The following is a 13814-nucleotide window of genomic DNA, read 5'->3' as shown; positions in this document are numbered from 1 at the left end:
GAGGGGTCTAAAGTGCTGTGAGGGGTTCTGAGGAGCCCTAAAGGGACTTTGAGAGGCTCCAAATGGCTCTGAGGGGCTGTGAGGGATTCTGAGGGGCCATGAGGGGTTCTAAGGGGCCATGAGGGGCTCAAAGCATTGTGAGGGGTTCTGAGGGGCTCTAAAGGGACTCTGAAGGGCCATGAGGATCTCTGAGGGACTTTGAGAGGCTCCAAATGGCTCTGAGGGGCCATGAGGAGTTCTAAAGGGCCACGAGGGGCTTTGTGGATGGACTGTGAGGGTGTTTGAGGAGCTGTGAGGGGCTCTGAGGGGTCTAAAGTGCTGTGAGGGGTTCTGAGGGGCCCTAAAGGGTCTCTGAAAGGCCATGAGGGTCTCTGAGGGACTTTGAGAGGCTCTAAATGGCTCTGAGGGGCTGTGAGGGGTTCTAAAGGGCCATGAGGGGCTCAAAGCATTGTGAGAGGTTCTGAGGGGCTCTAAAGGGACTGTGAGGGGCTCCGAGGGATTGTGGGGGCTTCTGAAGGGCCATGAGCGTCTCTGAGGGACTTTGAGAGTCTCTAAAGGGCAGTGATGGACTGCAAGGGTGTTTGAGGGCCCGTGAGGGGCTCTGAGGGCCCATGAGGGAGTCTGAGGGACCGTGAAGGGTTCTGGTGGGCTCTGAGGGGTGTAAAGTGCTGTGAGGGTTCTGAAGGGCCCTAAAGGGACTCTGAAGGGCCATGAGGATCTCTGAGGGACTTTGGGAGGCTCTAAATGGCTCTGAGGGGCTGTGAGGGGTTCTGAGGGGCCATGAGGGGTTCTAAAGGGCCATGAGGGGCTCAAAGCATTGTGAGGGGTTCTGAGGGGCTCTAAAGGGACCATGAGGGGCTCTGAGCATCTGTTAGCATCCATGAGAGGTTCTAAAGGGCCATGAGGGACTCTGAGGGGCCCTGAGGATCTCTGGATGGCTGTGAGGGGCTCTGAAGGGCTGTGAGGGGCTGTGGGGGGTTCTGGAGGCTGTGGGGGCTGTCTAACAAAATATTTCAAGAGATTACAGAATCCATTGGAAAAGCCGACAGATTCAAATTCATTGCCTTGTCTGAGGTGGTAAGACTACAGGAAACTGCTGCTCTTGTTTACTGAGAGGATTTTGTCAAAATGTGTTTGAATTTGAAGTGCGCTAAAGTCAGTAAATGCTTGAGACAGTAGTGCTGATAAAAATGCTTTTAAAAAGCATTAAAAGAATGGGGCAAAGGACAAACTAGTGACAACCTACCAAAAATTAGATTTGGCCATCTGGGAAAGAAAATGGATCCGAATACTCCCAACCTCTAAGTCAATCCTTCAGCACCATGTTATGATCCTTGTAATATGGTCCTGAATATTTTCAGTATTTTGTGGCCAGTCTCTGGTATTTGTATGGGTACATATGAAGCATATGGATTGCTGTATTACTCTTTATATAGACAAGAAGTTACTATTCTGCATTATGATCATTATTCCAGTGCATGGAAACTGTTTTGAAATGACTTGAAGGGATGGACAGTGCGGTAATTTGAGTATGAGGTAATAAAATTATGAATCAAGGAGATGAGAATCTGCTTGGAAAGCATTGCTTGTGTCTTCTTAGCCAGAAACAAATGACATAGAGTTGTGTGGGCTTAGATACAATCTGAGCTTCCAGCACTAATGGGGATGTCAGCATTTTTAGCTTTTTATGTTATTCTGTGTGAAAGAAAAACAAGCAATGATTGCTTCATCCCTAAGGACCCAAAGTTGTAGGTGGTAATTTGTTGCATCATTCTTTCTTAACCTTTTAAAAGTATAAAGCTGATGGTTGTAGTTTTGCTATGGTAAAATATTGTTGTAATAGTAAAGCATGAAAGAAATGGGGAGATAAAAGGTAAAACGTGTGTATTATTGAGGGCAAAGATGCTTTTCCCAAACAGAGTTTCCAGATTGACCCCTCATGCACTCAGGTATTTGTTCTTGGTTAACGTTTTTACCAAGATGAGTGACTTTTTTCAAAGATATTTTAATATTAAAGCATAATTTGATGTGTCTATGAGCATATCCTGATCCCAGGAAAGGATGTGCTCACAAAGATATATTTTTGTCTTGGCATGTAGCACAGTTGTAAGGAGGCTCATTTTGATGCCATCCATCTGTTGCAGATTAAAGTAGGTTGGAATAGGGGATTGTGAAGCGAGGTAGTGCAGTGTGATAAGCAGGGTGACCAAAAAAAATGCCTTAGAATGGATTGGGCAATGGAACTAAGTGGCTGGAAGTGGGAAGGGTTTGGGATATTCTCATGATGTGAAGGAGCCAGTCCCAGTCAGAAGCAGTGTGGGCCATCCCCTGCCTCTGGGCTCACCCACAAACAGGCGCTCGTGCTCACCTACCTGCTCCTTGCACTCGCTCCCACCCGGTTGATTGAGCTGGGACAATTGTTGCTGTCCCTGTGCACCTTCCCAAACGCTTAATCTGGGTACTCATGGCTTCTGTGGCACGGCCTGGGTTTGCCTCCTGGTCTCGGGTGTCTTAGTAGCCAATTTGCCTGTGTGGGGGAACATCCAAATCCGGGCTGGTTTCAAGCAGCCAGTGCAGTTTTGTGTCACAGACAAAGACAAGAGGGCTGAGGCATTCCACGCTCCGTTGCTTAACAGTACATCCCACAACCTGGCTGAAAAATGAAAGCATATTTTTATAGGATCTTTAAACCTTTTTTTTTAAATGAGAGCAGGCAGTTTAGGGGTGGGAATGTTCACAGCATGATCCTGGATTTGGATACTCAGCCTTGAGTACTTTATCCGCTTTGTTCTAAGGTTAGCTACATGTGCAGTGCTGCTCACTTTGAGCATAGGTATCTAAAAATAACAGATCTAAATCTGTAAATAACATCTATACAAATCTATAAACAAGATAGATAAATACATAGATAATACATTAAGTTGTATATATCAAGAGATCATATATTTATATATAATTCTCCAGAAAATTGTAGTTAGCAAGTTTATGTATTTCTTTTTCTCTTGTTGACATTATCAGTTACTATGATTTATGGTTGGTGGGGTTTTTTTTAGTTCTTGCTAAATTTTGAATGTCAGCAATTATTGCTCTATTTTGCTCGCTCTGACAGGTCTGTAGTTCTTTTGTGCCATTATTGCCTAATTTAAATATGCTAATTAATGCAGATACAATTCAAACTCAGTTGTTTCACAGCTTTATTCTCCAGCAGCATGAAATATGGAAACCTTTCACCGCTGATGAAGTTCTGCTCTGGTTTAAGCAGGGGCTAACTGGAGAATTTTTTTTCTTCTCTTTTTACAGTCTGACAGCAATGCAAGCTTTCTCCGAGCTGCCAGAGCTGGCAATTTGGACAAAGTAGTGGAGTACCTGAAAAGTGGAATAGACATTAACACCTGTAATCAGGTAAGATATTTGATGGACACAAGCTTGCAAGAGTGAATTGCAAGAAACCTGGGCACTGTAGAGATGTGATTTATCTCTTGATCCTGCTGAACGTGGCATGCTCAGCCCATGGGTTTTCCTTAGCCATCCCACGTGAAGCACCTGATCCCCTGAGATCTCAGGTGTGGGAGTCTGAGGCTTCCCCTGTTATTTTTGTGAGATCTCAGGGGGTAGGTAAGCACTTGAGTGGATGTAGTTGTAGCTACCCAGATAATTCATGTCCAAGCAGATTAAAATCTTGGCACTTAGCTGCACTGGCAGTGCAGTTCTGGTTACTCTCAGATGGCTAAAGGGATAGCCATGGCTTTCACCTTGTTTCACAAAACTAAATATGATTTTACTACTGATCAATAATATCTACAACATAACATAAAATGTACTTAAATGTTGTATTTAACATACCGTCTCCCCTTTCAAGAAAGTTATAACTGCTGTAAAAGTACACTGTTAAAGTTTCACCATTGATGTGACTGTAATGTGACACAATGTTTTGGCTTGGCTCTTTTGTAGGTCTGTCATATAAATCAAATTACTTTGGCTTCATAGCTTAGGGACCTACATTTGCAGCATTTATTTAAGTGACTAGAACCATCAAGTTTAATAAGACTCTAACTGTGACTTAAAATAAATATGCAAGTAAGTGTCTGCATCAGTTCTGGGAAGTGTCTTGGCTTTCTAGTGAAACCACTGTGGTGTCTTTGATGGGGAATTTGACAGCTCAGGCTTTATGGTGCCCAGCTTTCCCCTAATTCTTTGCCAGATTTGATCAGAGTGACCACTAACTAGACAGGGGCTATACCATTTGGAAGTAAAACCCCAGAATTGTGACTACTATTTCTTCTGGGGAAAAAAAAAAAGTAACTGGGAGAATCAGGAATGAAATAATCTAAAATATTTGGTGCCATCACCTTCCCTGCTGAAGGAAAGCTGCAGATGATTAAAGAAGGCATGTGCCAAATGGAAGCTGGGGCGCAGGAGTGAGAGCAGATCTGTTGTCTGTGCCAAGGAATTTAATGATGAGGAGGATAAGAGCTGGGGCTTTTCATGTTCTGCTTATTGAAAACATACAGAAGTGTTCTTGTCTTACTGTCTAGGAGAAAGTTTCCTTTAACAGATTTACTGTCAAGGAAAAACTTCCCGAGTTATATGGGACGTGACCTGGCAAACTTCAGCTTGCTCAGTTAAGAGAGAGTAAAGCTAGACTCAAGTTCTTATCTTCAAATAGATCCAGCAAGTTTTTGTCTTTATTATAAGCACCAATACTAACAAAGAGGTTCACCCCCAGGACAGAGCATAGGTAATATGATAATTACTTAGGAACATTACAAAGCTTTTTTCCTAGTGTTCATATTCCCTTGCTGGTTATGGGAGGAATATGGTAACAGTTGCTGCAGATTTAACCTGTATGGAAAGTGCTTCTCACCTGCAGCTGCTGACAAAGCTCCACTTGTACCATGTACGTGAGATCAAAGTTTTCACCATCCACTGAGCAAAAACAAGCACTTCAGCTTCTGGCAGACTCCAATTCTGGTACCATATAAAATTGCTTACAAAGGTTTTTCTAACTAAAACCCTCAGTGCTTCCACTGATGAAGCATTACTGGTGTATTGTAAATTTTATTGGGAGTGGAAGCAGACTCCCTCTGCCAGAGGTCAGGGCTCTCTGCTTGAGTAAGCCCTGGCAGCCTTCAAGTTATTCCTCCTCCTTTGTCCCCTCCTCAGGGTTTGACAGGAGTGTCCACGTCATTGTGTTCCAGCTGTCTAAGGGGAGAAGCAAACACAGTCTGTGCAAAATGCAGGGGTGTATTTTATTTTTAACAGTGAGATATCTCAATGCTCTTTTAAAATTGGAGCTTTGTATGTGCAGGGTATTTATCCTCAGTAAAATGCTATTTTTAGATTAGATCTCATACGAGAAAACCATACATAATGTTAAATCTAAGCTTTCCTGAATGGAGAGAACACCAGGAGATTCTTTTTTCAGTTTCAATGTTTTTTTCTCAAATGCTGAGTTTTCAGAAAGACATATCTTTGTAGACAATCAAAGTATTTTCCCAGTGTAACTGTTGCCAAAATATGATGGAGCTTAATGTTTCTGTATATACTGAACACAAAGTAGTTAATAAAACAATTTTATAGTTAACAATTAGACATTACTTAAATATGCTTTGTTGAATGCTACTATCATAACAAGTTCATTTATTATGGAATTGCTTACTTTAATCTGAATTCAAGCAGTGTCATCTAGTCTGAAAATCATCAATCAACTCTGTTTATTTCTAGAGAGAGCTAGAAATGTCAGGGGACAAAATTCCCCAGTTTTATGAGGAGTCCTTTAAAAAAATCCAATTCCTGGTATTTTATAGGATGGATAACCAATAGCCATTGGAAATATCAGTTTCCTTTAAAGCTGTTTTCCTATGCTATAATGTAGTTTTTTTATGATGTGGTTACTGTTTCTAGTCAATGTAGCAGGATAAAACCACTTGCTCCTGCATCATGTTCAAAATGTTGCTTAGCAAAACAAATGTTACACTGTGCATTTGTGCGGCCCAAGGTTCCAGTAGGAGTTAGACCCGGAACTCTTGACTATTCTGAGAGTTCATCAGCTGCCTGCTGATTTTTGAAACTGAGTTGGGGATCCAAAGACAACATAAAGTAATATTTCTCCATCTTGTCTTGGGAGACCTGTCAGTTTTCAGGGTGATGTCTTGGAAGGAAAAAAGTGATGGGCATTGGCGTTTGCTGTGAAAAACTCTTCTGTGTTCCTCTGTGAAGTCTAATGCCTTGAATAGATCAGGGTTCAAGTATGAGGTAGTTTTGGGGGTCTCCAGCTCCAAGGCTTTTTGAATTGCTGTCAGTTTTGGCTTTTGCTCTCATTTTGTTGGCTTCCTTTTAATTCAGTTGGTCTCTATTCTTTCGGTGACAGTGAGACAGAGCACAGCTGTTAATTACTCCCTCCCTCCCTGTGGAAAGGCTCTGCCTCTCCCAGCAATGCCAACTATAGTCTGAAGGAGCACTGCAGCATGATGAGGTCGGCAGCACCACATTCGATGTCACTCTGTAGGTTAATTCAGTTTCTTGACTTCCTAGACTATAAAGCAACATAAAGGAAGAATTTTCATAACCTGGTAATGTTTTTCTTTTTTTTTTTTTTTTTTTTTTTTTCCCACTGTCCGCTTAATTTCTTTGTGATATTTTTAGGAAAAACTTCCACAAATATTTGGACTTCAGAAAGCCATGCCCAGCTCTCTAATGTACCCTTTCCCAAATCTCTCTTGAAAAGAGGTTGCCATATGCTCATTTTACTTCCCTAAGAGATTTATTCAGAGGAGAGACTTTGCCGAGCCAAGTATTAAAGAGAGAAAAGTATTTGAGTTTAACAAAGACTGTGGTACTTTCTAGTTTCTGCCTCTGCTGGCAAAAGGAGTCAGTGCCATACAGTGTTAGTCACAAAAGCTTTATAATTTTCATTGTGTTTTGAAGTTATGCTTTGCTACTGAGCTGTTATCATAGAACCTTTTCCCCACTTCCTTCAAACACTTTCTTTTCCCCATTTCTACATTTTGAGTTCTTTATCTTCCTCACTAATTCTCATCATCAGAAAGTGAGTCGAGCTTTCTAGGACTGCCAGGTTATTGTTTATACCTGTCTCTTAGAGCTGAGCTTAGAGGGAAGGTATAAAAGCCCACAGAGCACTGATTTGGCTGATTTAAAATGTCCTTTGAACTACAGGTTGATCTGATGCTCTACCAAGATACAGCTTTTCCATGGTGTCAATTTACTTTGGCACAGTAGGGTTAGGTGGGAAAGGGAGAAGCTATTGGCTCTGGGTGATGTCCCAGAAGGAGTAAATGGCACAGCAGGATTGATGCTGAACCAGGCAGTGATGAAAGAGCTTCCACTGCTTGAGGGTCACTCCATGAGGCAACTGAATACAAAGGCAGAGGTAGCAGGGAATTTTTTGGGTGATTTCCAGACAAGAGCAGTGTCAGTGCCTGTCTTCTGGGGAATAAGTGATTGACTTTGGACTAGCTTAAAATAGGCTGGTGATTTTTAGGACATCCAAGAAATCCCTGGAGTTTTCCAGTGCAGTGAAAATACCTAGGGTGGCACTACAGGATGTGCTGTGAGCAGTCAGTGGTACATGCACGTTTGTAGCACTCCACGGGACAGAAAGCATTGAAGTCTCTGCCTTGGTGGTAGAGGAGAAAGAGAATTGAGGGAATTAGGCACTGCAGGGAAACGCTTGTAAACAAGAACCAGCTTGGAAGGCTTAGTATTACGTTATTTTATGGGAGTTAATATTACCAGGGAGTCTCCAAAAGAATGGCAGTTATGGCATATGCAGGCTTTGTCCTTATGTGGCACAGTTTTGCTTAGCAGACAACTCATTTCACCCTCCCCAACTTTTTGGTGGGCAGGGGAGAGAAAAAGGGACGTGTCAGAAACCTTTGTTGTTCTGAACTACAAAAATCCAGTTGATAGGAACGGAGGAGTTGCATTGATTAAATCTGAGATTCCATCATCAGAAGTAGCAGGGATCAGCCACGTGGGCTGGGAAATAATTGCAGCGTTGGTTCTGATTAGGGAGAAAGAGAACAAAAGTTGCTTTAAGGCTTCAGTTGTGCTGGCCCTCAGCATTTAAAGTGCAGGGTTTGCTACTGCTTACCCCAGCTTGCTTTATTTAAGGAATTATAGCATTTGAATGTCTATAGTCCTATTTTTTGCTAGAATTTGTTCCTGTAAACTTTTTACTGGACCTCAACTATTCTTTTTGCTCATGTTTTAATGCATTAAAAAGAAGTCCTGTGTTGTGAAGAAACTCAGTCGATGCAGCAGTATCAACTTTCAGGTGCTTAATGTGACATCAACAGATATGTGGCTCAGAGGTAGGAATACAAGTGTTTTCAGAGATTAAGCACTGGGACAAGCCTTGCTCTCTCCGTATTTTGGCACATGGTAAACTAAACCAGAGGCTTATCCTCATCCTTTTGCATTCAGAGGTGTTTATGGACCATGAATTTTGCAGTTTCTCTGCTGTTTGTCCCTAAAGAGCGAAGAAGGTTAATAACATGTCGCAGCAATACATCAGCTGTGTACAGTGAGGAGGACAAGCTGCCCTTCAGATTCCCATGGAAAGTGTTGATGACAGAATCTGTGAGATCAGATACGAGAACGGTCTTTGTTCTTAAACAGTGAGGAGAGCATTGTGTGTTTCCCCACAAAACACTAGCTCAAAGCTCGCAGCCACAGTAGGTAGTAATTATGGTTAGTTGGTACTCAGCTGAGGTTAAAAACCAAGAAAGATCAGAGTTCTCTGAAACATGTTCGGCCTGCAAAATATTCCCTGACCTGGGCAGTATTCCTCATCCTGGTGATTATGGTCAACCTTACCACATATTTTTGGTGAAGGATTTATCCTTGACCAGGGCATGGCACTACTGCTACCCCTGGGTTCTGCAGCTCTGTAATAAGAGTGTTTCCTCTGGAATAAGGATGTTCTGGTTGCTGTAGCTTTTCCCACATAATGGGATTTGAAACCACATTTCTCATTAACATTTCCTATCTACCAGGCTGCAGAGGGGTGTTCCTCTGCTTTTGGCATCCTGTGACCATGGCCTTCCTTTAGTTCCTTTGCTTTTCTCATAGTTCCACTTCTGAATTTGACCACAAAATCTGCCTGTGCTGCTCACATGGATGTGGAATCAAATGGAGTTATTGCTGAAATGCGTTTGCATTGCTGTGTCTGAAGGCATTGGACCCACTCCCATCAAATACCTCCTGTGAAGTGCTAAGTGCTTTAAAATCCCACTGGAAATTACAGGCTCCAGCTGCCTCTGTGAATGGACAAATAAAAGCCAAAAAGTTGCCTGTTTATTTCACAGCTGAAATTACTCTGAACTTGTTAGAGACAAGAAAAGTGATAAAAATTCCCCAGTGCTGAATTTGCTGCTGGTTACTCAAAGCACCTGAGTATTGCTCCTGATGCCTGCAATATGGAAACCAGGAGAATGCTGGAGGGAATAGCAGTATTTATTGTTGTCACCTGCCTGATGTAGCATGAAAAATACCTTAGGATTGTGAAAAACAGGTTGGCAATTCAACTACAATAGACTGTAATTTAATTTTTTTCCTTGGGTGGAAGGGGGATACTAGGAAGAGGGAGATCAGCTTTTCATGGCAGGAATTTGTATGAGATAAAGTATCCTGTTCCTATTGAATGTGGAGAGGATTTAGATGCTGACTTTCTTAGGTTACCTTTGTAATAATCCTTGCATTTATTTAATTAATTTTCTTTTCCTTTTTGACTGAGATTGCAAAACCTCAAAGTTTAGTGAAGACTTGCTTATCAGACACCAGCAGAAGTGCCAGATCAAGGATCAGTTTGCAAGTCAAAGGGATCAACAGCCATTTTGGCCTATTTGTGCTTTTGTGTTTCTATTTGATACCAGTTATCCCAGAGGAGAGACCAGGGTTCAGGGTGCTTACTTCAGCATGGAATAACCCTGACTGAGTAGACACGTCCTGTGTAAATTTGGCTAAGTCCTGTGATTTCTCAGTATTGATAAAACCTCAGCAGGGCTGGATAAGGTTACAGCAAAGTGAGGCAGAAAAACTCTCAAGTTTTGAAATACTGGGCTCCACGGAGATGGCAAAGGTAGTAGTCTGTAGTAATGGGAAGTTCTTAGAAAACAAGGACTCTTTTCTGGATACTCACAAAATACAGTTTGACTTGATATATTTGTTACTATGAGAAAAATGTTATCAGAGAAGTTTGTCCCACAGAGCCTCAGCTTAAATAGCCATGTCCAAAGTATCTGACTTATGCAGACAGTCAGCTCAGAGATGTAATGGTATTCCAGCTCCTAATCTTCTCTTTATCCCAGGGTGAGGTAGGAATGTGTATCTGATATTTGTAATGGATCTGGCCCTTGTGCTTACAGAATGGGCTCAATGCTCTGCACCTGGCAGCCAAAGAAGGCCACGTGGGACTGGTACAGGAATTGCTGGAAAGAGGCTCGGCTGTGGATTCTGCCACTAAGGTAATTGATGCATGTCTCTAAGTTTATCCAATACATATGAGAAATATAGACAAAACCCCAAAAAGTACAAAATAAGACAATAATGTGAATACCACACTGGTATTTAAACTATTATTTCTGTTATGGCCTGGGAGTTGCCTTGCTGAAGCTCATTGGAAGTAAATGAAGAGGAAAATATAATTTCTAGTATAATAAAGGGGAAGCATTAGAAGTTTTTAGCAATGCCAGATTTTAGTTAATTCCAGTGACAGGTCCTCCTTATTTTAAGGAGAATTAGTATAGCTCCAAGTACTTGATTTTTTCAAATCTGTGAAAAACAGTAATTGACTTTATAATAGCCAGAGTCTTTTCACCCATGGGCACAATGGAAAAAACACCTGTGGGATAAATTATTTTCCCTTTAGCCTTTACACCTCCATGTGCATGAATGCTATAAAAATTCCCTGCTGATTGAAATGATTCCTGAAAAAGGGTAATAATAACTTGCATTTTCCCCCTCCCTCTAACAGAAAGGGAATACAGCCCTGCACATTGCATCCTTAGCAGGACAAGCTGAAGTTGTCAAAGTTCTGGTGAAGGAGGGAGCCAATATCAATGCACAATCTCAGGTATGATGCTCTTTTCCCTTCTCACTTCTGAAAGTTATTTGGTGAGCTGTTGTAAGACCTGAAATATTAGACACTGCTTCTAAACATCCAAGCCTGACAAATCAAGCAAATTGAGGCATTCTTTCATAAGTAGAATAAAAGTAAATACTGAATTGAAGTCCTTATATGCTCATTGTTGATAGAAAATTTTCTTAAACGATTTCTGGAAGAAGGCTAGGAATTACTAAAAGATTCCAAAGTGTATAAATACTGTATTTGAGTGGAATTTGGTGAGCAGTAATGAAGAAGATAATTGCTCAAGGGCTTGATTTTTCCAATTGCTTTTTATGGTTATTTTTTGGCTATAAGTTTGTAGATAACTTACTCCAGGCTTCCAAACTCCTTCCATATGTGGTCAGAAAGAATTTCAATCAAAAGTTTGTGATGTGCATTTGAACTAGGGAAAATCACCTTGTCCTGGCAGGAAAACCAAGTGTAAAAACTGCCCTCTTAGTTCCACTGACATGAAACTTGTCTGGTCTTCCAAAACACACCAGAGGACAGGGTGGTGTCCCTTACCTATGATTTCCTTTGATTAGGATTAAGAACCATTTATCAAATAAATAATTTGATTAATGTTTGTAAATGCTGCATTAATTATAGCAACTGTCTGTAGCTATAAGGGGCTGAACAGGTGGTATAAAGATAAAGAAACCGTATCTTTCTGAAGCACTTGGCTGGTGACATCTTCAAAAAAGAAAAAAAAATTGCTAGCACTAACTCCACAGCTTGCTTACCCAGACCTGGGAAACTGGGACCTGGAGGGTTTCCTGCTGCTTGGTGTTACAAATTCACCATGGACAGGGTAAGGTAAGTAGAGAGCAGGAAACGAATAAACAGCTTTACAGAATGAATGTTTGTCTGTTCCATTAGCACATTTTCAGACAAAAGAAAGAAACTGAAAAAAACTTTAAGTTGCCTGACTCCAAGATTTTAAAAATACATTCTTTGTTACGCTTTTTGCTCCAAAACTATGGAACAGCTCTCTCAGGACAGCTCATGGTCAGTTGCTCCCCATGCTCTAGTCCCTTAAAAGATAAGAAATGTAGTTCCCTTGTTCAAAAATATAGCAAATCCCTTTCATAATGAACAAGCTGGATGATTTTTTCATATATTTATCAACCTTTTAATGTGTATTAGAAGATAAAAAAGTCTTTAATGTTTTGAGCATGGTAAGAGAAATAATTGTTAAAAATATTTTCATGAAGCGTTATTCCTCAAAAAGTCTTCCTAAAAACTTTTCCTTATGCTGAAGAAATAAACAAAGTTTTCTAAATTAAAAAAAGAAAATCCAGTTAGAGTTGGAAAATGTGTTCACAGGTATTACTTTTTGTTGTATTCTAGCTTTGAAGACATTTATTGTTAGCACTGGATGCTTTGTGTCATGTACTCAGAGCTGCTAACAGGCATTTGCTACTTGACTTAATTGAGTTAATCTGATGGAGGACATTTTCCCCATTACTGCTCGCTGCTTTCCTCCAGGCAGGATGGATTGAAACTGCTGGGATACAGATGTCCTGCCTCTGTGCCTTGTTGTCTTAATTAAACAAGTCCTGTTGACTTGACTGGGAGCAGGAGTCCTTAACATGGTGTCATCCAGCTTTGGGGCCTTTGGGTTGTGTCTTTCTGGCCTGTTGTGCTTTTCCAGAAGAAAGGAGATGTTCAGAGGCTCTTGCTGCCACTGCCCAAGGAGACATTCCAGTGGAAGGTGTCCCTTAATTATAAAGTAATGTTTTTGTGTTCCATGAATGCAATGAAGCTGATGGATGCTGCATTTCTGCTAAAGGTTGCATTGGCATGACAAGAATCACGTGTCATAGAAAATAAATCTTACAGAGAAAAAAAAAAAAAAAAAAGAAACTCCAAAATTAGTAAAGAATAGACATGTGGTTTATGATACCAGATGAAGCAAGGTTGAAACATACCTAACTACAGCTGGTCAAAAAAGAAAAATATGATGTTAGATAGGAAAAAAGGAAAAAGAGTGACTGAACAGAATGTGCTTGAGTTACCAAAAACTCAGGTTTTCTTGTCTAGAAACATGTCACTGATGAAAAAACAGAGAAGAAAATATAGATCAGGAAAGGGCTTAATCAAGAAAGTGAGAAATGAACCAAGATACAAATTAAAGATAAAATGGAATACAAAAGTGAGAAATTATAACTGAAATGCTCAACTTCTAATTTTTGTATTTTCCCTCAATTCCATTTTTAAGAAGAGGTGCCATGTTGTCACCCTCAAATCTTTTAGCTGCAGTTGTTGCTATTGAGGGTACACTGCATCTTCTCCTTGATATCTCTGTTATTTCACACTTTATTTTTTTTTAGGCCCCTGTGAAATGCCCTTTGCTGGTAGTGTTTTAGTGCCAGGAGAGTTACTCTAGTTGCAGCATCACTTCCTCCTTAAAGAATTCAGTATCTGTCAAAGTCATTCTCATTTTTTTCAGTGATGACAATTTCCCATAGTGACAAAATTTCTTCTCTGATGGTGAACTGGTAGATAAAGGACTAAGATGCTCAAGCTCAAGATGCAACTTGAGCTTGTTGAGTTTGATGTTTTTCCTTTCATTTTCTCAATTAAATGGCTTAAAAACACTGGCTTTCATCAAAAATTACAAGCAATGACATCTGAAACACCACACTCATTTTCCAGTTCTTTGCAACAGCAAAATAACAGAATT

General features: G+C 40.7%; 1 protein-coding gene across 29 annotated transcripts in view; it reads left to right on the top strand.

The window, feature by feature from the left end:
* Positions 1 to 13814, top strand: part of ANK2 (ankyrin 2) — a 260831-nt gene that overhangs the window by 134500 nt on the left and 112517 nt on the right. For all 29 annotated transcript variants that reach the window (XM_053975110.1, XM_053975085.1, XM_053975087.1 and 26 more), the window contains 3 exons: positions 3301 to 3402; positions 10389 to 10487; positions 10997 to 11095. In XM_053975110.1, coding sequence (XP_053831085.1) covers positions 3301 to 3402; positions 10389 to 10487; positions 10997 to 11095 — 300 coding nt within the window. The remainder of the gene's footprint in view (positions 1 to 3300; positions 3403 to 10388; positions 10488 to 10996; positions 11096 to 13814) is intronic.

Source organism: Vidua macroura, chromosome 4 (genome assembly GCF_024509145.1).
Source record: "Vidua macroura isolate BioBank_ID:100142 chromosome 4, ASM2450914v1, whole genome shotgun sequence".
NCBI classification, from domain to species: Eukaryota; Metazoa; Chordata; class Aves; order Passeriformes; family Viduidae; genus Vidua; species Vidua macroura.
This window is presented reverse-complemented; position numbering and strand designations above follow the sequence as displayed.